The 25,735-nt window shown below is 41.9% G+C and overlaps 2 protein-coding genes across 5 annotated transcripts in view; one reads left to right on the top strand and one right to left on the bottom strand.

Annotated features, from left to right (window-relative positions):
- The window catches only part of VTI1A (vesicle transport through interaction with t-SNAREs 1A), a 328,448-nt gene extending 320,462 nt beyond the window's left edge, over window positions 1-7,986 (bottom strand). For all 4 annotated transcript variants that reach the window (XM_056849725.1, XM_056849723.1, XM_056849726.1 and 1 more), the window contains exons 1-2: window positions 7,873-7,986; window positions 5,006-5,064 (exon numbers count right to left, since the gene is read on the bottom strand). In XM_056849725.1, coding sequence (XP_056705703.1) covers window positions 5,006-5,064; window positions 7,873-7,966 — 153 coding nt within the window. In that variant the 5' untranslated portion in view covers window positions 7,967-7,986. The remainder of the gene's footprint in view (window positions 1-5,005; window positions 5,065-7,872) is intronic.
- Window positions 7,987-13,723: 5,737 nt separating this feature from the next.
- ZDHHC6 (zinc finger DHHC-type palmitoyltransferase 6) lies at window positions 13,724-25,236 on the top strand. The gene is made up of 10 exons (XM_056849506.1): window positions 13,724-14,161; window positions 15,927-16,018; window positions 16,274-16,433; window positions 17,374-17,535; window positions 18,089-18,142; window positions 21,033-21,200; window positions 21,299-21,340; window positions 22,451-22,596; window positions 22,687-22,730; window positions 25,066-25,236. The coding sequence occupies exons 1-10, from the start codon at window positions 13,895-13,897 to the stop codon at window positions 25,167-25,169; spliced, it is 1,239 nt and encodes a 412-aa protein (XP_056705484.1). The 5' UTR covers window positions 13,724-13,894; the 3' UTR covers window positions 25,170-25,236.
- Window positions 25,237-25,735: the final 499 nt, after the last annotated feature.

Here is a 25,735-nt window from a genome sequence, read left to right as displayed (position 1 = left end):
TCAACACTGAGCAGTATATTAGTATTTTACAGTTTTGTCCAAGTTGCTTTTAGTAAAGAATGATCCTAGGAAGTTTTTGATTTCACTGTTAGACTACACTGTGCCTAAATCCATAGGTACATAATTTAAAAAATTAGCTCTTTTCCCTGTACTGCCACTGTAAGACATTTGGCCACCTAGGAAAACACAGCAAAGGTAATGCCATAAATGAGGTAAACACAAGTGGTCTTCCAAATACCTTCTAGCTCTGCAAGATGTACAAGAAAGCCCGCAAAACAATATCAGTTTCACCCTAGTATATCTATTGAAGATTTCCATTACAAGTGATACTAAAAAGCATAGACTAGTGACTAGCAATTCAATATATGTTATATAAAATTGCCCATGTATTTCCAGTGCAATGGCATACATAGTACACGTTCCAATTTTAGTATATGTACAACCAAAGCACATGGTATCAGAGGAGCATGCCTATTATATTAGGTGCTGTGGAACACAGGCAGGATGGTGCTGCTGCAGTCGTCTTTTTGTGGCTTCCTAGAGGCACCTGGTTGGCCACTGTGTGAACAGACTGCTGGACTTGACGGGCCTTGGTCTGGTCCAGCAGGGCCTTTCTTATGTTCTTATGGTACATACATATAGTAGCCCTGTGGCCTTCGAACAGCAACAACCTAAACTTACCAACAAATAAGAGATCCTACATGCAGTTTGACAAAAGCATGCCAGTAAATTACAAATGTGGCTTGTTTCTTTAACTGCTTCAAGTTTGTGGTGTACTTGGAGCTGGTTTCATTTTCTAAGTTAATAATAAAGTGCTTTGTTTGCATCCTGCTGACTGGAGAGAGTAGACACATGAGCTCTGGTTAACAAAGCTGCTACTGGATCTGAGCAAAATTTCATCCTTATGTATGCACAAGATTTATTATCTTATATCCAATTTTTTGCATTTGTTGTAATAACAGAAGGGTGAATTTGGTCTTCATGGAAGACCCTTTTCAATTCAGTATAAAAAATTAGCAGGATCTTACACACACAATTCTAGATGGACAGGGGACTATGTGCTTAACAGGATGCAGTGAAGAGCTGGCATGCCTCAGTTCAGTGAGCTCAGGTGTGCCACTGCCTAACTCTGCAAGGAATTAAGACTGTAAGACTAAAAGGACTTGGGTGGTAAGGTTTCAAGTCTGATTTCTATGTCATTCTTTCGAGAGAACCTTTTAATGAGTTATTTTACTTAGCCAGTTTTGTTCAGATTGATTTTTATATGCAAACCTTGACATTAATCACAACAACTTAGGTAACTGCTTGAAGCCAATAATTGCATTAAGCACCTGTCTAGAAGTGTTAGCAACAAGATCTGAAAACAAAACTGTGAACAAAAACCGAAGTACATTAAATGAAGATCATCATTAGAAAGGAAACGTTAAGACAAGATTTTCTTTTTAATCTTAGAGAAGTCAGCCAAATTTGTTCACATTACGACACAAGAAGAAAAAATAATGAGCTGTTAGCTCAACTTCTACTCATTTGAACATTTAAGAGTAGAGGATTAGACTGCAAAGAGTAGATTTGAATTATTTGTTACCACCAAGATATATAATCATTTCTTGTATTACATTAACACCTGCTTTTTTCCCTTAAAGGATTATGGTAAAGGAAAGATTGTGTCCCATAAATATACCTTTTCTAATAAATCATTTGCTTTTCTTACATAAGGCAAAAAAATGGAGATCAAATAATCTGTCAGAGTATTTAATGACCATTTCACATCCCATAAAATGGATCTGATGGGAAAAAAACCTTTCACTTGTGTAATGCATCAAAGAAAGGACAATCACTTTCCCTGTTGAGTTTGAGAGAAAATTAGTAAAGAATGTTAACTAGAACCTTGTATATCTGAAAGTCCAAATTGCACTGCCATTAGATTACTGTTAATTTATTGCCTTCAAAAACAAGTTTCTCAGTTGCAAATTTTAACACTTACCGGAAAATTTTTAGAGGTATTTCCTTGACATGCAGAACCAAAAGGGGCTTCATTTATTCTGAGAAAGCCCTTTAAGGAATAATCTCTTGAATTATTATAGGACTTCAATAAAATACCTTCTTAGAGGAGGTTGAGAAGGAAATGGAAGATTTAAACATAAACCCCAAGTACAGATTACTGCTGAGGTTCATGTTGGTTCTTTGGACTACACCTTTAAATTGTATATGTAGTTTGTTACTGTAACTATATTGCTTGTAGTGATCCATATTTCCAACACTAAACTATAAATAGTTTTGATCACAGTATATTATCTTTAGTGGATTCCAACACAAAGTGTGGGCAAATAATTTTAATTAATACACACCCTATCAAAAGAACTGAGCAAAGGAGGCTGCTTGCCCACATTACATAAAAGAACCAAAAAGCTAACTATAAACAGCCAAGGTAGCTTCCTGGGTAGTCCACAAATATTTTTTTACATTGATTTCTCACCTATACTTCAGCCCTGAACTGTTTGTGCTCAGAAGAAACTAAAGTATCTGTACAGAAAAATATTTCAATTATAAATGAGCATATGATTCATATCAGTCCTTCAGGGAGATAAGAAAGCAACAAGTCCACATGAAAAAGCCTTCCTGTTAATTACATTAAGCCACGGTTGAGCTGGAGCCATATTTTAATAGCACCTAACTAGATTTAATGCTATTCAGAAGTCCATTATTCTAGCAGATAGAGGACTGAGGAATCCTTATACTGATAGAAAGTGTCACTGGACGAAAACATGATGGAAGCTGCTGACCATTATTCATTGAACTATACATTATATGAGGCAATTAGGGCAAAGTTGGTTATTACTTTATGGAAAGTTGCAGTGTTTACTATGATCAACTGAATGCTCTTCATCAATAGTTAATGCCATTTCGTGTCCTAGGGCTGTAAGCTCGACAGCCCTGCTATATAACATAGTTCTCTAGAATGAACTACTGTCTCATTAGCAGAAAGCAAATGATAATAGAATCATAGAGTTGGAAGGGACCACCAGGGTCATCTAGTCCAACCCCTTGCACAATGCAGGAAATTCCAAACTACCTCCCCACCCCAGTGACCCATACTTCATGCCCAGAAGACGGCCACAGTGCCCTCCCTCTCATGATCTGCCTAAGGTAATAGAATCAGCATTGTTGACAGATAGCAGCTTAAATAGTAGTATAAAGAGTCACCCAGAAGAACAAACTAAGAGAAGCCAGCATTCTTCATGTCAGCTAATACCAGTTTAGAAATATACAGATCCATAATGCTCACATATATATTCATCCAATTCAGAAAAAAAAACATATATATTCATTCAATTCAGAAAAAAAAGAATTCTACTCTCTTAGATTCACTAGGCTGGAACAGATCTGGTAGCTCTTTGAACAACCCTAATTCCTTAGGAAAAGTCTTTTGTATATTAACCAAAATCCATTCTACAAGTAAATCCTTTACAGATTATCATTGAGATAATAGCATGCCACAAGCACGAAGAAAAGGCAGAGTGGTACGCTGCACTAGAGGTCCCTGTAAGCAAGGAATCCTTTTGAAAACAAATCCATACTTTACACACACACAAACTGCACAAAAACTGTTGCAAGCATAGGGTTGCCAGCTCCAGGTTGGGAAATACCTGGAGATTTTGGGGGAGTCTGAGGAGGGTGAGATTTGGGGAGGGGAGGGATGTTAATGCCATAGAGTCCAATTGCCAAAGTGGCCATTTTCTCCAGGGGAACTGATCTCTGTCGCCTGGAGATCAGTTGTAATAGCGGGAGATCTCCAGCTACCACCTAGAGGCTGGCAACCCTCGATACAGTACAGATAATGAACAATGCTTCTACAGTGTGAATCTTGAGCAAGAATGCATTACTGTTACTGTTGTGGAGATTGTTCATGTGATAAACAACACTATATATTAAGCAGCCAAATGGATGCAATGTACAGCAGTCTCCATGCAGTGGTCATATCAGTCCCCAATAACCATCAGACCCATTACTTAACTAAACAGGGGATCATTTTTTTTTCATGAAACCCAACTTCATGAGTTAGGTAGATCCTCAATATCAAGCTTTACTAATGAAAACAATGTTAATTGCCTTTCTATTATAAATCTATGCCATTCAACATCTCTTCTACAACTTTAGCAGCCTGAAAGAGAAGAAAGGAGATTGTTCTCACAGAACACAAAACAAACCACATTTCATGTTTATATAAACAAACCCAAACAAATACCCATAAACATTCACATTCTCTTTTACAGAACTGCACTATGAACTCAAATAGCACACACAAAACTCAGTCCTGTTTCTATGAATGTCCCAAAAATGTATTGGTATGAAGAAGACACTGAATTAAAAACAAAACTCAGCTCAAAATAGCATACAATACTTTTTTCCATGCTCAATGTAGAGATGTAGCACTTCTGAGTAAGTAAAAATACAGGTGTGCCCTCAAAGTGACTTGAAATGTGCACATTTATTTCAGCTGGACCCTATTCAGAGTTCTGCAAAAGGTGGGTATTTTGGAGACATTATAAACCGGGCACAGATTATGGCTTAGTGGTTTGTTCAATGTTCACCTCAAGATATTACAACAAATAAACCAGTCAAAAGAAGAAGCAAGCGGTATTCTACTCTCTTCTCTCAGTGGGAAGAAATTAACTGGATTATCAATTTTTTAGTCCCAACACCATTTTTTCTTTCAGAATCTGCCATAATCTCTCTCAGGAGGGCGTTTTATGTCCTTTCACTGCCCTCAGCAGTTTATTTCTATTACCTCTCCCCCTTGCTGCTCTCCCACTCCCATCAGTCACTCCCCACTATAATAAAAGGTGGACATCATCATTTCAGATGATGTTAGTAAGGAGCAGACAAAGCAAGCCCTTTCCCCCACATGCACACAACACAGCCCACTCCTAATAAGGTGAGGTAGTACATTTTCATTTGTCTCAAAAGACTGTCCATACAACAAAAGTGAAACTTCGTAACTTACAAGTTCTCTTGCTTCTTCCAGCTGCTTTTCCACATTTGAAACCATTTGCTTCTTCTCATCTAAAAATAGGAGGATGAGGGTACATATGAAATATGAGGGGTTTGTTTACTCAGGTAATCTGACACCTTTACAGTCCAATGGATTCTTTAGTAATAGCATGTAGCCTAATCCATTTATGTGGGTACATGCTGTCATGTGGTTTGCCTACTCAGGCTGTAGACTGTTATTAGTCCTACATTTTGAGTTAATGCGGAATGTGTCTTACAAGCACAGTAAAATGAAAACAAAAAAGCTTAAAACAATAAAGCATGATTTAAAAAACAGACCCACTAGCCAACAAAAGAATCCCCCAGGGCATCAGAAATCTTGCAACTTGTTAAAAAAATCCTCTGGGGAAGGATGCTGATGTACCTTTATTGGCAAGATATTCCACAATCTGATTATGGTGAATACACACTGGTCAATGCACGATGATAATTTCAAATAGGACCTTCTCTTCTTGTTCTAGAATCCAGCCATATACTGTAATTTGTTTCAGTCCCAAGTAATTTTTTTCATTTCCTACCTTGACACATCATTTTTACACTTGGTCAACTTGGAAAGTCCAGTTGGCACAAAATAGGCAGCTTGGCTACTATCAAGAGCTAGGTGAACCATGCAGATAACACTTGTTCTGTTACTGGGATCAGAGTAAGGGCTGTCACATAAAAAGCCCTTCATGGCCTTGGACCCTCATATCTACGTATCTTACTTGAACACTCTAACCACTATACCACACTTGTAAGAGCTGCCAACAACACAGTTGACTGTCAGTTACTAATTCCTCTCTTTCAGATATCTGGTCCAATTCCATTTAAGAACCTGGAAGGTTGAAGTACTGTGGCTGTAGTACAAAGGAAGGTGATGAACTAAAATGACAAGGAAGTTTAAAATATAGCTAGAGCTTCTGGGGACACACAGTGCATTTTTAGCATCTGAATGCATATAGTGGTGGCTGGAATATTTTAGTCTAAGCACGGGCTGATGAAGAAGAGGCAAGTTGTGCATTGGTTGACTAGGGTCAGTTATGCATAGCTGGTTTGTCTTGCAATTGTCCCACAAACGTCCCGATTCTCTGTGGGAATTATGCATGATGTTCCCCTCCCCTCAGCTTGCTTCCATTCTGCGATTTCCCTGGGTTTTCCAGTCCCTGTTTTATCCCAAAAATAAGTTTACTTTTCAGCTTATCTTGAATGTGAGTAGGTGCATAGTTCAGCCGTGGGTCGATCTTCCCATGTCATGACATGCCCCGATTCTCAGCCATCCCCTTTGCAATACCCCAGGAAGCCATAACAGAGATAGAGGCAGCCATGGTTGGTTCCTTCTCTGTGCCCCCCTTGCCATGTTTTTAATTTTTTTTCTGCTGCTCCAATGGAATACCGATATATTATCATGTCATCCAAAATATTATCAAAAATTGCAGAGAGAGAGCCAGCCGAGGCTAGGATCATACGTTCGCTCACCCCCACACACACATATTTGAGTGATGACTTACCTGCAGGGGGTGGGGGGCAAACGAGTGCACAATCCTAGGCTCTGCTGGCTCTCTCTGTGATTTTTAATAGTATTATGGGTGATATGATAATATATTGGTATTCCATCGAAGCAGCAGAAAAAAAATGTGGCAAGAGGGCACAGATAAGGAGGCTTCTATTTTAGTGGTTTTCAGCAGTGTTTGTTCAACAGTGAAGATCACCCCCCCCCTTCCTTTTGTGTGATTCACAGGGAACAAACGGCAGACTTGCCCATCTATTAAGGTCATTGTGTTTTCAACTGTAGAGATTCCACCCCCACTTTCCTTTTTTTGCAATTTACAGATATTCTAGTCAGTTTCAGCAGTGTGTGTACAAAAGAGAATCTCCCCCCATTTTACTCTTGTGGATGCAATTCTGTACTCCATGCTGGGTTGTGAAATGGCCACTCGGGGGGGGGGAGAAGAGGGGGCAGGGTGACGTTTTTGTCAGAGTAAGCACTATTGCCAATGACAATGCAGCATTTAATGGGGTGGGGACTCAGGCACTCCCTGATATCTCCTTGTGATTATATTGTGCTCAGGAGACTATCCAGGACTTTCTTAACTACAAGCATTACCGTGCATAAGGTTTTCCAATCTCAGGATATGAAAGTGTGAAACGAGAGGGATGAACCAGGAACATACTAACCATGCATAAACAACCTAAGTCTGAAAAGACCTGGGTTCCAATCCTTTCACTGTGATCTAGACCAATCACTTTCTCTCAGCCTAACCAACCTCAAAAGATTGGTACAAGGATAATATGGGGCACAGGCAGTGGAGAAGAACCATGTACGCCACTCTGAGCTCGTTGGAAGAAAGTCAATATTAAAATGTAATGTATGATATAAATGATACAGATAGAAAACATGAGATGAAGTGGAGCCAAAGCCTGGAACAGTTATAAGACCCGAAAAGGGGGGGGGAATCAGATCTGGTACAGTCAGGTGAGACTTCCTTAAGAGACTGTCTGTAGTTTCCACAAACTATAACTTAACTGGATTGCCCACCCTTGTTTTATGTCTCGCTCCTAGCCTGGAATCACTCATTTAAGCCTGGAAAGGAACTTCCTGAATGAAGCAGAAAAGGGCCAGAGTCCAGTAGCCCCTTAAAGACTAACAAAAATATTTTCTGGCAGGGTGTGAGCTTTCGTGAGCCACAGCTCACTTCTTCAGACACCTGATTGAAGGGGGCGAGGGCGGTGGAGAGAAAAGAGACACCAACAGAGGGACACTGAAAGCAGGTTGAGGAGCCGCGAAGCACTTTCCCCATGTCGCCTCCCTCCCACCCATTTCCACCCCCCCCCCTTACTTACCCCCCAGCAACTTGGGCACCTTCCCGATGCGGTTCGTGATCTCAGCAGTGAGCACCGCGAAGTCCTGCTCGTAGCCCTCGAAGTCGGAGGACATGGTGGCTAGGTGACCAGGCCCCAACAGCGGGGAGGAAAAAAACCAACCAACAGCAACGAACTGGGGAATGGAAGCTGGCGGCTCTCGCCTTCCCTAGAAAAACCCAAGCCAAACTCCCCTCAGACGCTGCTAGAGCCAACGCTGCTGTCAGAGCGGAGATAATTCCGGGTTGTGCCCCATCAAAAATATTCCCCCGGTAGAACTTCCAGCCAGTCACCACAGTTCCGCGATGCCATTCACCCATCTCGCCCAGCAGTCTTTGCTTCGACCTATACACCCTTGTATCAGGGGGAAACCCTTTCTTGTTGTCCGTCCTCTGATCAATCATGGTGTGTGTTTTTTTTTTTTTTAGTCTGTTATTAAAATATTATTAAAACATTGCATCTGTGCTCGTCTTGTCTCAGCGGAAACGAAAAGGAGTCCCGTGGTCCGATTGGCACTCTTATTATAGCATAAGCTTTCGTAGGCTAGAAAAGGGCCAGAGTCCAGTAGCACCTTAAAGACTAACAAAAATATTTTTTCTGGTAGGGTAGGAGCTTTCGTGAGCCACAGCTCACTTCGTGAAAATGTTTTTGTTAGTCTTTCAGGTGCTACTGGACTCTGGCCCTTTTCTACTACTGCAGACAGATTAACAGACTAACTAAGCTGTGGCTCCCGAAAGCTCACACCCTACCAGAAAATATTCTTGTTAGTCTTTAAGGTGCTACTGGACTCTGGCCCTTTTCTACTACTGCAGACAGACTAACTAAGCTGTGGCTCACGAAAGCTCCTACCCTGCCAGAAAATATTCTTGTTAGTCTTTAAGGTGCTACTGGACTCTGGCCCTTTTTTTCTACTACTGCAGACAGACTAACACGGCGACCCACTGTGAATTATTTTCGTAGGCTAGAGATCCTTTCACCTAACCCAAGAAGCGAATTGCTAGTCTCTTCACGCATCTGATGAAGTGACGCTAGGCCTCTAAAACCATTGCTGCAATAAAGGTCACGTCTTTGAGAGACCACAAGATTCCTTTTGGGTTGTATTAAAAAAACAACAACAACAACCCACTGTTACTGTGAGTAGCTACACTTGCAGTTTTTCAGGCTGTAGCTTCCTGGAAGTTAAATTGGGGTGGGGGGCAGAGCGGGGGTGCACGTCACTTGACCAAAGAAGATATGCCTGTGAATGCATGCCCAGCGTCAATGCATGTGAATGCATGCCTCTGGTTCCACGACTGCCCTTATAGGCAGTAAGCGTTGCTGAGTGAAAATGAAAGGGGAACCAGTTGGAGAAAAGGTTTCAGAGATATGTAATGGTATGGGGTTTGGCACAATATGCTCCTTAGTTTGATAGAAGAGACCTGACAAATACATGATTACCCTTCTTTGCCCTCCGAAATGTTAGCGGCTTTGGTGGGATATCCACCCTAACCTTAGCCAATCTCTCGGGACGCTTGGCTTCAAGAGAGGGATTCAGCTGAATGGGAATACCAGGGCGACTCAGCCCCAGTAATGAGCACGGGCAAACACTCTTTGGCCATTGATGCACGGGAAGTTTTGCCTTGGATTCGCCGCTCTCGAGATGCACATCTTCCCCATCCAAATTCTCAAACTTCTGCACTGGGGCTTCTTAGTGAGTTTTGAGGGTTTGGATGGGGAAAACGTGCATGTCGAGAGCGGCGAATCCAAGGCAAAACTTCCCCTGCATAAATGGCCTTTCCTGGTCGCAGGAAATGCCCGCTGCCACAAAAAAATAAATATATGTTTCTGTGTGGAGGAGTAGAAAAGGGCCAGAGTCCAGTAGCCCCTGAAAGGCTAACAAAAATATTTTCTGGTAGGGTGTGAGCTTTGAAGAAGTGTGCTGTGGCTCACGAAAGCTCCTACCCTGCCAGAAAATATCCTTGTTAGTCTTTAAGGGGCTACTGGACTCTGGCCCTTTTCTACGACTACAGACAGACTCACACGGCAACCCACTGCGTGTGGAGGAGGGACGTGTTTTCCCGGAGAACCTGCCCGGTTAGTGAGAACACGCCGAAGTCAGGGCGGAACTGGAAGGTTGCGCGTCCGGGTTGCGTTCAAGGTGCCCCGGGGAAGTGGACGCCGAGGCGGGCGGGCGGGCGAGCGGAGGGCCTGGCCGGTGCGTGGCTGCAAAGGACCTCGCCAAGCAGCCGGCCCTTCGCTGCGCGCTGGTAAGGCGCATCGCTCGGGCCTCGAGCGCGGGAAGGGCGGCCGGGGAAGCGCCGCCCTTGGCCCCGCTCTGCCAGGGAAGGCGAGAGCCTCCCTCGGAGGGCAGGGCAGGGGAGGAGCGGGGAAAGGAGGCGGCGGCAGCCTGGTAGTGGGCCACGGGCGTTCGCGGCAAGGCTGCTGCTTTTAGCGCCTGCCTGAAAAGACCGCTGTGCGATGAGTGGTTGCTGGCCGGGTAGCCGTCCATTAGGGTGTCCGCTTCACCTGCTGAATTGTCGCCTGTTGCTTGCCAGTTATAAGCATGGCGCTGCTGTAGGAAATTCACAGTGGGTCGCCGTGTTAGTCTGTCTGTAGTCGTAGAAAAGGGCCAGAGTCCAGGAGCACCTGAAAGACTAACAAAGATATTTTCTGGCAGGGTGCGAGCTTTCGTGAGCCACAGCTCTGTTAGCCTGTCTGCAGTCGTAGAAAAGGGCCAGAGTCCAGGAGCACCTTAAAGACTAACAAAAATATTTTCTGGCAAAAATATTTTCGTGAGCCACAGCTCACTTCTTCAGAAAGCTCACACCCTGCCAGAAAATATTCTTGTTAGTCTTTAAGGGGCTACTGGACTCTGGCCCTTTTCTACTGCAGCTGTAGGAAGTAAGTCTAGGTCGGAGGGGCGAGGAAAATCGTCCCTCCCACTCAGTGAATATATGAAGGGGGTGTGTTTTCTCCTGTAGTGGCCTTGTTTGTTTGTTTGCCAAAACATGAGATAATGCAGTTGGGTTATGGCAGGAAGAACAGACAGCCCCAAAAGAGAAACCTGACCACATTGTTTGGGGCCTTCGCTGTCATCGTTTCTGCAGCTACCGTGCCTTGCTCTTGTTCACTTCCCCTGTAACTGTGTCTTAAAGACCGTTGAGGTAGTATCAAGTACATGAGTAGCAAAAAGGCCTTTCCTTTCCTTACTCACATGCTGCTGATTGGCCCTGTTCTTCCAATTTATCTAATATAGGGGGTTACCGCACTTGTATTCCCAGCGATGTATTAAGAGTTTGAAAATGTTATAAAAAATACTGTTCGCACTTTCTATGTATTCCCAGCGATGTATTAAGAGTTTGAAAACGTTATAAAAACTACTGTTTGCGCTTTCTGTGTATTCCCAGCGATGTATTAAGAGTTTGAAAACGTTATAGAAAATACTGCTCGCACTTTGTTTGGCCCCTTTAGCTGTGAAGACGTCTTCCAACCATTTATAAGCCGTGGTATCCAAAAACCCTTTTAAAGTGATGTTTTTTACAACATTTTCAAACTCTTAATACATCGCTGGGAATACAAAGTGCGGTAACCCCCATAGACCGCTAAATATTTCTGTAAATGGCTTGTTCTTTGCACAAAGTGTGATTTTTTTTATTACATTCCTCACATCAGTTTCGAGTCTATTGGTAGACTTCCATATAGTAGCTTGCTCACTCCTTGGACAGTTCAGGGCTTGTAAACTAGGAGGAGCAAGCCAAGTTAAATGCTTCCTTTGAGTGTTTGAATCTTGGGCTGTTTTGTAATACTTTGGGCTGCCCACAAAATCAGCACGCATGCAGCAGATGTCAGCTAACTTCCTCGCTTAATTTCTGTTACTGCGGAGTGCAAACAGAAGGGTGAAAGGGACTCTAGCAACCAGCACATTCTAGAAGTGCTGGAGGCCTAGCAAAGCCTAACTTGGCCTTCGTCCTCATGTGAAATGGTCAAGGGAGGGAAGTAGGTAATCCTTATCATAGTTGGGACTAAGTAGAATGTGGAATGTGTCATGGAGCAAAGTTATGTCAGGTTTTTCAAGGCTTGTGAGAGCCTGTAGGATGCATTTGATTCCCAGATATCTGATAACCGACCATACTTTTTGGCGCTCTTCACTTCTACACCCAACAGACTGTACAACTACTTGCTCTCTCTGCAACTCCTTGCTCTATGATTGCACGAATGATTGTTTTGAGCATGCCTCCTCTGAAGGCAGGTAATTCTGATGCATCTCTGCATAAATGTGGTAGAATTACCTGTCTCAAAACAGAAATTAGCTGAGCAGAAGGTGGCCAGGCCAGAACAGTACTTTGTGCTAAGATATAGCAGGCAGCTTTCTCTGCCGGTGTCTATATTAGGTCATTTTACTTAATTTATTCACATTACTGGCATACTTTAGGAATTTGAGCCCAACTATACAGCATGTTAGAGAACCAAGCAGCTGCAAGGTGAGGTGCCAATATGGAACAGGGCTGCAGTAGTGGAAAGGGGAGCTGACTTGGTTCTTCCCCCAAATCAATCCTCATCCCCTCTCGCATACACACACTGATTTAAACTCCAGTGTGGGGAGGGGGGAATACAGACATTTGCAATGTGCTTGACTTTTTACCCATCAGGTCTTAAAGTAGAAGGGGCGGGGGGAGCCATTTGATCAGGGAAACAGCAGACAGAGTAAATATTGTTCTTGCTTAGTGCTGCTGCCATGGTCTTTATTGTCCCCAGAATACTTTGTAAGGCTAAATTGCCAATCAGGGGACCCAATCAGATGTACTTTGGCTCTTCCTATGTTAAGTAATATGGTTATTTATAAATTATACTGAGCTATTTTTTCCTGTTACTCCTTATCGGTATATAAATGGCTGCCTCTGTGTATAATTTATATTCCCTCTCATTTATGACAGTGTGTGAGCAGAGGGGAGAGGGACCACCTTAACATTTCATTGATGGACACTAGATATAAGGCATATTAAAGAAAGTACTTCTTTCTGCATTGTGTAATTAACTTGTGGAACTCATTGTAATGGGATGTGATGATGGCTATTGCCTCAGATAACTTGAAAAGGGGATTGGACAAGTTCATGGAAGATCAATGGCTGTTAGCCATGGTGACTGGATGGGACCTCCATGTTTTGAGGTAGTACACCTGGGTGAAGAATTGGGCAGCAGTGTGGCAGATGACATTCAGTATTGGTTAAGTGTAAGGTGATACACACTGGAACAAAAAATCCCAGATCAGCACGTTTTTGCAAATCAGTCATGTTAGGTGGGCTAAATTTGGGATATGAAGTATGGACAAACTGCAGTGCTTGTACATGGTATATTTAACTTCTTTTGCTAGCATTATTTAAATTTTGTTAACATTTAAATATTTAAATTATTTAGTTAAATTTGAACTGACCAAATTCCAAATATTTTCCAATTCAAATTTTCCCAGAAAAACTGCATCATTAATGTTAAGGCCCAGGATCTTAATATGATAGTCATTAATTAAAAATTGATTACATGCATGTCTTTTCCATTGCCAGTATATGACTACGGAAGAATTCTAGACAATATCTGGCCTGCAATGCTTCTCAAAATGAAATAGCTATGCATATTGTGTAGCTCTCCTGATATTACATTTGTTTGCATCCTAAAATACAATCTTAAGAAACAGGCCTTTCAAAAAAAAATTATAAGCAGCATTCTGATGGTGTAAAACTTTTCAAAAGTTCCTTTTGGTCTAAAGAATATTGCTTCTTGATTATTCTGAATGCCCCTCTTCTTCCTTTGTTTGTTTAGGTGGGCTGTAGAGGAAGATTTTCCTTCGGAGTCTCACGAGAAGAGCTTTCCTACCTAATGATTCTCCCAAACTCCAGAAATGGCTTAATCCCATCTTTTCTGCACGTGGTGTTTGGACATGTAACTGATGCTATAGAAATGAAAACATATGACAAATGGAAACCTGTACCTGAAAGGAACCGTTTAAAACAGGAGAGCGCTTGACTGCAAAATGGGAATGCTTTGTTCAGTTGTAAAGTTTGAAAACCTCCATGAACTGAGGAGGCTGTGCCACTGGGGCCCCATCATAGCTCTCAGTGTAATAGCAATATGTTCTACCATGGCTATGATCGATGCTGTTCTGTGGTACTGGCCTTTGGACACAACAGGAGGAAGTATCAATTTCATCATGCTTATTAATTGGACTGTTATGATTCTTTACAACTACTTCAATGCCATGTTTGTTGGCCCTGGATATGTTCCTGTGGGATGGAAGCCGGTAAGCAAATATAAAATGGGTTTTTTAAAAAAAAGGTTTAATTTTAATGATCTTCCCTAACCTAACGAATACTAGCATAGAATGGAATTTGTGGGCCCAGTTGTTTGATATGTTGAATCAGGTAAAGATGGGAGCCATCTGGTAGGTGGCCAGATTTGTACCCAGGTATTCCAGAGTAACACTGGAATCTTATCCATACCTTCAGTCACAAATTGTTGGTTAGTAACCTGAGTGCAGTTAGAAGGGCCTCCTGGCGGCCAACACTGCCTCATCATATAGCACAGTGTTCTGTTTTTAAAGTGTTCTAGAAAAAAAATGTTTCAAAATCTGTTTAGCTACATAGGAAAATGGAGATTAAAGCAGCAATATTGTGCATACCTACTTGGAAGTATGTATTTTTTGGATAAAGTGGGGCTTCAAGTCTAATCATATGCATATTTACCTGGAAGTAAAGGTGCTTCCACATCTCTTGTTGCCAGTGTGAATGCAGAGGCATTCACAGTAGCAGTGGAGTGTCCAGATGACAGTTTTCCTTGTGTTTCCTTTGCCTCAGCCTCCTGCAGCTGCCATTTCTCCCTGTCCTGGCAGGGGGAGCTTTTTAAAAGATCAGCAACTGCTAGATCACCACAGTGTAATGATGTGTTGGTTATCTGTTGCTATGATCTACTAGCACCTCTGAATTCCCAGCTTTCATTTCTTAAAGAAGAGTTGGTTTTTATATGCTGATTTTCTCTACCACTTAAGGAATAATCAAACCGGCTTACAATTACCTTCCCCTCCCCACAACAGACACCCAGTGAGGTAGGTGGGGCTGAGAGAGTGTGACTAGCCCAAGGTCAGTCAGCAGGCCTCATGTGTAGGAGTGGGGAAACAAATCCAGTTCACCAGATTAGCCTCTGCCACTCATGTGGAGGAGTGGGGAATCAAACCAGGTTCTCCAGATCACCTCTTTTAAGCACTACACCATGCTGGCGCTCTCTAAAAAAGTCTCGAACCTTCAGACTTCTTAAAATGAAAGCTGGGAATTCAGCAGAGCTAGTAGATCATAGCAAGAGATCATTATAAAGTTGCTGCTCTATATCTGAAGAAGTGAGCTGTGACTTACAAAAGCTCATACTGTGCCAGAAATTTTGTTAGTCTTTAAGGTGCTACTGGGCTCTTGCTTTTTTCTACTGCTCTGTAGTGATCTAGCAATTGCTGATTAAAAAATAAAGCCCCCTGGCGATGCGTGGGGGGGGGGAGGGAATGGGTGTGACCTTTACAAGTGCATACATTTCAGCCCACATGTGTGCAAAGATGTTTTAACTGCGAAATTTCTGAACATATACCAAATCAGATTTCAAAAAGATTACATCAAAGCAGGGAAAAACTCAGAAATAGAATATTTAGGGGAGGACACCATGTGGATGCTCCTCCTACCCCCGTCCCCACTCCAAAAAATCACTTTGGTTGCTGAACTGGAGCAAAAGCTGTGTGGAAGCAGAGTGTTATCTGGATGGATGGGATGTTATAAATAGAAACAAATAGCCAATAGTTCAGACTGAATTCAGTTTCATTCAGTATGAATCTGTATACAAGGTTTATTTTTTTAACAGAAGATAATTGCCAGACGAATGAAGGGTGAAGTTTCTTTCTTATAATTGTTCTCTCTAATTAGAAGGGATTCACCAACCACACCCAGACAGAACAAAGCTGTGAAAGGGTTGAGATGTAGTCTGCAGATTTAATGCTTGCTCCTTATTTGCCTTCTCTTCTATATTTTGAGGAAAACTCTCAGGACTGCATGTATCTTCAGTACTGTAAAGTATGTCAGTCTTACAAGGCTCCACGCTCACATCACTGCCGAAAGTGCAACAGGTACCACTATTGACTGATCTCTCTCTTCTTTCTCTCTATCTCTCGATATATACATCTATTTGTATAATGTTAATCTTTCATCAACACTGTTAACAACGCCTTGGAAACATTTAAGTAAACAGCTCCTTGGAAACATATTGATGTTTTATGTACCCTTTAGAGCTTACAAATAAATACTCATGCCAAACTCCCACATTACATTTATACCCACCTTAAATGCTAATTTAAGGTGTACTGATTGGAATTGTTTTCTAGGTGTGTGATGAAGATGGACCATCACTGTCCTTGGATCAACAACTGCTGTGGGTTTCAGAATCATGCCTCCTTTACTCTGTTTCTTCTGTTGGCCCCCCTAGGATGTATCCATGCTGCTTTCATTTTTATCATGACCATGTACACTCAGCTTTATAACAGGGTAAGAAAATGCTCTTGGATACCTTCCTCTGGGAAGAAAACTGATCAATATCTTCTGTTTTCCAAATGTGACGATTCTATAGCTGATGACATTTGTGTGATCAGATTGCAGTTTTCTGGGATGGGTGCTGTACATCTGGTACCTTTTTGGAGGACTGTAACATTTGCTTTGTCTTTATTCTTTCCTACACCTAAGTGGCCTCTCAGTAGTAGAAGCATGTGCATGAAGAAGTAGAACATATGCATGTAGTAGAGCATGTGCATACAGAAGGACCCTGGTTCAATCCCCATCGCCTCTAGTTAGGATCAGGCGGCAGGCGATGAGAAAGGCCTTGACCTGAGATCTTGGAGAGCTGCTGCCAGTCTGAGTAGACAAACTAATCTCGATAGACCAATGGTCTGACCTAGTATAAGGCAGCTTCCTGTGTACCTTACGTGAAGTTAGGCCTTTCTTCTTGCCTGCAGGGAATCTCACAAAAATTACCTAAAATTGAAATATTTTGTAGCAGTGAATAAATAAAACCATAAATAGAAAGAATAAACAAATCCATATGAAGGAGGCATAGAATTTGTAATCAAGTCAATGCATTTTTGCAGAGTAGCTTGCTTTACAAGGACAGTTCTCATGGGAGATCTCCAGAACTTACCAAATGCCTAGAGTTCCAGTTAGAGCCCATTGTAGTGTTAATCATCCACTCAGATTTGGGCTGTGACTAAAACATAGAGAAAGCATATTTTTAATCAATTAGAGATCTCTTTTGGGCAAAATATAACTTCTGCAAATCTCAGCTTGTTTTTGCATGTGTTGTAATAAGATCTTATAATAGCCTTTGAAGATGTGCCAAGCTAGAGTCATGCTAACAGAGGTTTTTTTGTTGACTGGTTTGCTTTTGTAGCTGGCTGTTGTTCTGAATTTCTGTACTTTTGTTTCCCTTTCATAGGTATCCTTTGGCTGGAGTTCTGTAAAGATTGATATGAGTGCAGCCAGAAGAGACCCCCACCCAATTATCCCTTTTGGATTGTCCGCATTTGCTGCATCTTTATTTGCCTTGGGACTGGCTTTGGGGACAACTATAGCAGTTGGTATGTTGTTTGCAATCCAGGTGAGTTTTTTTTTTTAACAAAATGGCTTACATCTCATCTTTAAGGGAACTATGATGTAAGAAGAACTGAGTAATTCTTTATGATTCTTTGCATGTGAATAATTTTTGTTTGTTTTGGAAGTCTTTTTTTCTGTCGACATAATTCAGAAAAGTAGTTTAAGTAGCTGGGCAAGCTTTCCCTGTATGCTGGCTTTTGTTTCAATGACTTATTTAATTAATATCAGAGCAGATTGTGTTAAATTATTTTGTGACTATGGCTGTGGGTCCCACACAGCTGGAATGGAGCTCTGCTGCATAAATGGCAAGGTTTTCTCTTGCCACTAAAATCTTCTGTGCTCCATGAGATTGTGACACACACACACACACACACACTCCAGTCAGAGGACACCTAGGGTGGAATCATAGGGGTGGAAGGGGAGGGGCTGCAGCACGAAGGAGGGATTCCCTCTTCCACAAGTGGAAACACCTACAGCATATCAAAAGCGAGATTAGGACCCAAGCCAGTATATCTTTTTAAGTAGCCTGTAAGAACTAATCTTTCTCCCTCTCATAGATGAAAGTTATTTTAAGGAACAAAACTTCAATTGAATCATGGATTGAAGAAAAAGTAAGTTTCTGTTCGAATGCATTTGAGATACTAGTCTACTTTGTAATTTGGTTTTCTCAGAGGCAAGCATACTGAAATAGGAAACTGAACAATAGGTCCCACCTTTTCTATTCTTAGTATGGTCTAACCACAGCCAAAGCACTTGCCTATAGGAACCTGTCATATTTTTATCTAAACTGAGTCTCTCGTAAGATACTTTCAGCAGAAGTCAAACTTTACAAAGATGGTATCCATTTCTCAGGAAGGGTTGAGTGCTCTGTCATGCTCAGCTCATAATTATCTTTGTTCACCTTTATGCCTCTTCACTGGAATTAGTTGAAGGATTCCGTTTTGAAGTACTGCACAAGGGAGGGAAGGGAGCATGCCAGGTGCATGACCATCACAAAATCTGAATGTAACCTTTGGCCCAAGAGATGTCATCCTTGTGTTTTCTTCTGCATAGAAAACACACCTTAAATTAATCTGTTAAACATTCACTGTATAATTCAAAAGCGTCAAAATCCATGGCTTTCATAACACTTACAGCCCATTCCTGGGGGAAGGGGGCGTAGATAGGCAATGGCTGGGAACGGCACAACTGCACCGCCTCCTGAGAGGCTTCACAGCCAGTAAAAACAGGTATAAAAATTCTTAAAATTAAATTCCCATGAAACTTCTCCATGGAGTTTCACAGGCTACACCACCTATTTTGCTGGCGTAGCTCTGCCACTGCTTAAAGGAGCGTTTCTGGGCCAAAAGGGCGTTTGGAGGCTGACTAACATCAGCTCCATCCCTAGGAATGCCAACACGGCCTCTTTTGCCATGACAACGCTGCTGGGGAGGCAGCGCTAGTATCTAAGGGCCGCGCCGCAGCACTGCTCCCGGGGGCCGGCTTAATTCGCCCTGCTCTAGCATCTGTTCCATTTTGCATGGCACAAGTGGCGCGGACGCCAGCATAGGGGTCACACCGGCTCCTATGAGGTTTCATCCCCCCCCCCTTAGGATTGCACAGCTAGTGGGAGATACAATTTATGTTCATTTCTTATCCAAACATAGCATATTTCATCTTCTAATTGTTAAAGTTGCCATATTTCATTGTTGCCTCTGATATTTTCCTCTGAGAATCAAAGTCGGTGTTTGCCCTCAAAATAGAGCATTATTTTGGGTATCTTTTAGTGTAAGGCAAGGGCCTTTTCTGCATGATCAAAAAAATTGTGCCCCAACTGCATTTAATCGTCAATATAATATTCATGTTTTTTACACATAACCTGTTGTTCAAACACTGATGTATGTATGTCCATTAGTTCCCTTACCAAAAAGGGCTTCATGTTTAATAAAGTAAAGGGAAATCTTTAGACATTCAAATAACTATGGGCCCCTATGTAGCTGCCCCTTTGATTAATAAGGATGGAACATCCCCCATTAAGTAAAAGAGCTCTGTGCTTTAGATGCAGTATGGTTAATAATGTTGTGTGTGTTTGTTATATAATATGTTGATATCTACTGTGACTGTATCACTAGAGGTCAGTATAATATAAGGACAAAAGGCTTATTAAAACAGACAGTGAAATGGAAACTTTGGGATGTACGAGTACAGTGAATGTTTTGAGGTATACAAGAGCTGCTCATGTCAGTAAACACAAAGATACTGTAATAGTGAAATATAATCACTGAGGTAGAAGTTTCCGGTTATTCCTTTTTTTTTTCTTTTGTAAATACTGCTGTATGTGTTTTATTTTCTACTTTGGCCCCAAGGGACATGAGAAATCAGATCTTTCAATCCACATGGCCTGTTTCAGATTCCTTTGTTCTAAAGGGAAACAGGTCCAGACAGCTAGCCAAAACATATATTTAATACTTCTAGATTTAGTTTCTGTCTGAAAACATGCAATTCAGAAGCTTGTATTGCTTCAGACTGTAATGTTTTAAGCTACAGATTGGTCCAAAAAATCAGCTCATATTCCTCACCAATGGAAAATTCTATTGATTGGATTATATCAGGAGGACCACTGTCCCCCAAAAACATACAGCACACTTCCTGTCTTCAGGAACACCTCTACTGCTTTGCTTTTTTCCCCTCTTCCAAGATTCTTCTCCAGAATATTTAATTCTGTTTGCCTTCTCATGCCCAGCTAGTTTCTTCCCTTTATTCCATAGCCTAGCCTGCCTTATAGCTTAGAATTCTGAAAAATACATTTGAAAAGTTTTGCTTATCCTCCTAGGTTCCCTTGTCCCCCCCTTCATGTGACTTGGTGTGGTGGATCTCTGTTGGGTTCCTGGCTAGTTTAAACTCTATGAGCTTCTTCCTTTCACTCTGATATGGAGAACCAGGTTTGATTCCCAACTCCTCCACATGAGCAGCAGAGGCTAATCTGGTGAACACTCATAGACACGAAGCCAGCTGTGTGACCTTGGACTAGTCACACTCTCTCAGCCCCACCTACCTCACAGGGTGTCTGTTGTGTGGGGGGAGGGAAGGTGATTATAAGCCAGTTTGGTTCTTCCTTAAGTGGCAGAGAAAGTCGGCATATAAAAACCAATTCTTATTCTTTAATTCCATTTACATATTTACTTACTTGGAGGCCCAAGGTGGCTTACATCATTCTCCTCTCTTCCATTTTATCCTCACAACAACTCTTTGAGGTAAGTTAGGCTGAAAGAGTGGGATTGGCCCAAGGTCACCCAGCAAGCTTCCACGGTGCGAGTGGGGATTCGAACCTAGGTCTCCCAGATACTAATCTGACACTCTTAACCACTATACCACACTGGCCCTCTGTCAACTTCCTTGAATGGATTGATATCTACAACTGCCCTCCCTGCTGATCTTATAGTTTGAGTACTACTTACAACTAGCATTAGAATTTTATTGTTACTTTGTAGAATTTACTGTACTTGTGTACCTCTCCAACAGGCCAAAGATCGTATCCAGTATTACCAAACTAGGGAGACCTTTGTTTTCCCTTATGACTTGGGAAGTAAGTGGAATAACTTCAAGCAAGTATTCACTTGGTCTGGAATCCCAGAGGGAGATGGCTTGGAGTGGCCTGTGAGGGAAGGTGCTCATCAGTATAGTCTGACGGTAACTACCACACCCATCCACTCACCCACATTGACATGAGTTTACATATCTTTACAGTTGAAAATGTTCTGTAATCCTTCTATGCATATTTCTTGCAGATAGAGCAACTGAAACAAAAAGCTGACAAACGAGTGAGAAGCGTAAGTACACCTGGGATGCTTGCTCTTCAGCGTGTTCTGAAATTGACATAGGCTGTTAACGCATGGCAAGCTTTGGAATTTTCTGTCCCTTCCTTGCCACGCCTTTCAATCATGGTCAAGAAGGCGCGCCTCCACCCTACTCGGGTTGCCGAGCAGAGAGAAGGGAGAGGGGAGGAGAGAGAGAGGCGTGGGCTCCAGCGCTCTTCCTCTGCTGGTGTAGGCGGTGGCCGGTCTGTGGCCGCCTCTCTCCCTCTGGGCCCCTTCACCTTCTCCTTGTGGTGGAAGGAAGGAAGGGGAGTCGAACCCGCACATATAAATGCACCTGAGAACACTCACAATTGTAGCAACCTAGAAACATAAAATAGAATAAATAGAAAAGAATAGAAGAATAGAAAAGGCCTGTACCAGAAAAAGTTGAAGATTACTGATATTAATACCGATGCAGTTTTGATCCGACTAGATGAGAAAATAGTTTTATAGGGTGAAGCCAACCATGCAACAGTTGTATATCCCCAAGGATGTGGGAGTAGTCTGCTCTTCTATAAGCATACTCTTCTAAAACTCTACAAACAGCTTCCAGGTGACTTTTGTAATATCAGAGACATGAAGGACTGAGGTATTTACATGCAATATACATGCAATTAATTTTATTCCCTCAGTTACATTCTTTGAGTCAGGAAGATCATAAATGTACTACATGCCAGCGTGGTGTAGTGGTTAAGAGCGGTGGTTTGGAGCTGTGGACACTGATCTGGAGAACCAGGTTTGATTCCCCACTCCTCCACATGAGCTGAGGACGCTAATCTGGTGAACCTGATTGGTTTCGCCACTCCTACACATAAGGCCAGCTGGGTGACCTTGGGCCAGTGACAGCTCTCTTAGAGCTCTCTCAGCCTCACCGACCTCACAGGGTGTCTGTTGTGGGGAGGGGAAGGGAAGTTGATTGTAAGCTGGTTTGATTCTTCCCTAAGTGGTAGAGAAAGTCAGCATATAAAAACCAACTCCCTTACTGCTGCCACCACCGTAGAGGTCAAGCTAACAGCGGGCAGTTTGTAGTCAGCAAGTAGCATCAGACTGTACATTTTCACTGTGATATTTCAACATTGGCAGGTGCGGTACCGGGCAATAGAAGACTACAGTGGTGCCTGCTGCCCTCTCACAAAAGGCTTGAGGACCTTCTTCACCACTCCATGCACTGAAGAACCTAGAATTGCACTCAGCAAAGGGGATCTGATTTTAGCCACTAGAGGCTTGAAGTTCGTATTCAGGTGTTTCGGTTTGAAATTGGTTGATAAGTGTTTCTGGAACAAGTGTCATGTCTAATTAATGTATTCCTTATCTTTCAGACACTGGATGTATGGAGACAAAATTACTGATTTGACAACTGATGGTAACTTTTGTTTTGCTTTGTTTTTTAAAGTATTCTTCTGCTAAAGGTACATCAGTTGATGAGCTGTTTTTTTTTTCAAGGCTTCCACTTGAAGTTCCATAAATTACCTTAAAGTTCTCCTTTCATTTTTCATAAATCAAACTCTTAATACTTTATTACTTTTTTATTATTTATTTTATTTTAATTGGTATCCTGCCCTCCCACCATAAAGCGAGGCTGAGTGGCTAACGCCAATTAATATAATAAATACAGTAAGAACAATTTTAAAACACTCTAAATAAATACATTAAAAAGCAATTTTATAAATACAATAAAAAACAATTTAAAACTCCAGCCAATCCCAAATTATAAATAGAGATGGAACATAAACCGTTGCTGCCCTCAACCGCAATCCTGGCAGAACAACTCGACCTTACAGGCCCTTCAAAATTGGGAGAAATCCCACAGGGCTGTGGGAGGGGCTGTGGCTCAGCGGTACAGCCTCTGCTTGGCATGCAGAAGGTCCCAGGTTCAATCCCCAGCATCTCCAGTTAAAGGGACTAGGCAGGTAGGTGATGTGAAAGACCTCTGCCTGAGACCCGGGAGAGCCACTGCCGGTCTGAGTAGACAATACTGACTTTGATGGACCAAGGGTCTGATTCAGTATAAAGCAGCTTCATGTGTTCCAGGGCCCTGGTCTTTACAGGCAGAGTGTTCCCCCAAGCAGGAGTCACTGCTGAGAAGGCCCTGGCCCTGGTTGACAGCTGGACTGACTTTCAAAAGAAATGCTGAAAGCCTTTCATTTCTTCTTGAAAGATTCTTATATCTTACAGCTTCTCATTCAAACAACTGAGAACATGCAGAATGTGCTTGCAGGTTTTAGGGTAGTCGCTTTTTAGGGCTACATCGTGTTACAATTTCTGCACATGTCTGGCTCTTAAATTGTAATAACTTCCAAGCTTGCCAGACTTTCATCATGCCTGGGAAAAGCTGCAGCATGTGCAAAAAAGTCTGTAGTTTGTTCCCTGGCATCTCCAGTTAAACGATCACATGCAGCAGGGCTAGGAAAGAACTGTGCCTGAAAACTTAACGAGCCTCTACCAACCAGTTTGAGATGGACAGTTCTAGGTCACCTAGACCCAAAGGTATCACTTCATAGGCACAACTGCTAGTTCTCAGTACTTTGTGGCAGGGTGGATAGTAAGACTAGATTTAAATCATGGTTTTCTACACTTTTTTAGGGCCTGCTGCCATGATAGGTTTTCTCTTCCAAGGACAGAATAATATAATATACCTCACACACACACACACAGATTCCAAGATTTGTGGGGTATTCTGCTCGAAAAGGTTTCACTTTCATTTTTACCGTGGATTTGCATTAGTTCTGTTGATTTGCATTGCCACAGTGGCACAGGGTTCTGCTGGGCATTGTGTACATTGTCCATTGGTTCTACTGGGCTTGCAAAAGTGACCTTACCCACCTAGAGTTTCCAGTATAAACATTCTCCGGTTTGCTTTTGGTTCTGTTTGGCTTGGCACATTTGCTTGTGGTTCTACTGGGATTACTGGGTTCCACAATGGTTCTGTTGGGCTTGTTATGTTGGTTCTTCCATGGGAGGCATGATTTGACTAGTGATTGCTGCTTGTAGGTATGGCTTTTGCCTGAAAGCAGCTTGGAGTTTGCTTTTTTCCTCCATAGGAGCTCTGCTGCAGTTTTGGTGCCTGTATCTTCAAAAAGAACACCCCCAGCCACCTGAAAAGTTTCCCCATAGGGAATAATGGATCCAAAAAATGCAGATTCCTGAAAAAAAAACACCCAAATCTGAATACCATACAGGTATTGGAATTTGGGAATATCAGGAATACCAATTTTGGGGGGTCCAATATACCCAAATCCAAAAAATACAACCTTTTTTGCACTCCCCTAGCTACACTTAATGGCACTTTCCACCATCAGTATAGGTTTAAGGAATTGTCATCTAAAATCTACAACTGCGTTTGAAAAAAATGAAATCTAACAAGGAAAGATTCAGAGAGACTGATAAACACTTCTGGAGGAACTTATAATTTAAACTGTCTGAAATTGGAGTATGAACCACTTAAATCATATACTGACCCACACTCTGACACTTATTGTATTCATGCTAGCTCATACTTGAATGTTAAAAGACGTGTTTGCAAACTGGCAGTGTGTGCTGACATAATGGGCTACAGATATCCACCTGTGCAACCAGAAATGCTTACTCTACAGCCAATCTGTACATGGTTTGTTTGGGGGTGGGAGGATATGGGGGTGATCTCTGAAAAGCATTGCTGTCTTCTGTCACTGATTTGCCATTTTTTCTCTCCTCTTAAGATGGGAAGAGAATCAGAGGCTGGTTCCCAAGAAGGTGTGTAGAGAAATGCCTGTATGATTCTGAAACTGATCAACAGTTGGATGGAGAGAAGAAAACAAGATAGTGCTTTCCTGGCTTTGTATTAGTAAATGGATTTTCCCCCTTTTGGACCACTGTCCTTTTACTTGAACTGTTCTATTATAAACTTATGCATTGGACAAAGAGTGTGTTTGTTGTATTCACAAGAATGGGTGCCCTGGTGCCATAACCGTAAATATTTTTGCCATTTTTTAAAATGGAGGAAGCCATTCCATAGGATGCCTTTTGCTACTAAAATTTCATAGTTCAGAACATGATTTGATCCATTTTCATTTTATTTAATTCTGATGGTACACTTTTTGAAATCTTGTTCAGTAAAAGGCATATCTATATGATGTATTCTGCTTGTTATTTACTGTTACATTCCTCAAGTTGCCCTTTCGCTCCCACCCTGAAGAAGGAAAATGTGGATCAGTGCAGATGCAAGTAAAAGATTTAATACCTGGAATAATTTTTTTTTAAAACCATGTGAATTTCTGTGACTCAAAAATAAACACCAACATGTATTCTGTATGTAGTCTGTGATGTGTGTTTACAGAAGTTTCTTGAAGAATGAATATAGTGAAGTTTTATAATAAGAGAAGATGTTAA

Source organism: Euleptes europaea, chromosome 5 (genome assembly GCF_029931775.1).
Source record: "Euleptes europaea isolate rEulEur1 chromosome 5, rEulEur1.hap1, whole genome shotgun sequence".
Lineage (NCBI taxonomy): Eukaryota > Metazoa > Chordata > Lepidosauria > Squamata > Sphaerodactylidae > Euleptes > Euleptes europaea.
The sequence above is the reverse complement of the archived record's forward strand: the minus strand, read 5'-3'. Positions and strand labels throughout refer to the sequence as shown.

Bases quoted from the DNA above. Each gene is read 5' to 3' on its own strand.
- ZDHHC6 (XM_056849506.1), top strand. From the start codon at position 13,895: ATGGGAATGCTTTGTTCAGTTGTAAAGTTTGAAAACCTCCATGAACTG. The intron at 14,162-15,926 runs GTAAGCAAATAT...CTATATTTTGAG, and splicing joins TTCCTGTGGGATGGAAGCCG to GAAAACTCTCAGGACTGCAT. The intron at 22,597-22,686 runs GTTCGTATTCAG...CTTATCTTTCAG, and splicing joins TTAGCCACTAGAGGCTTGAA to ACACTGGATGTATGGAGACA.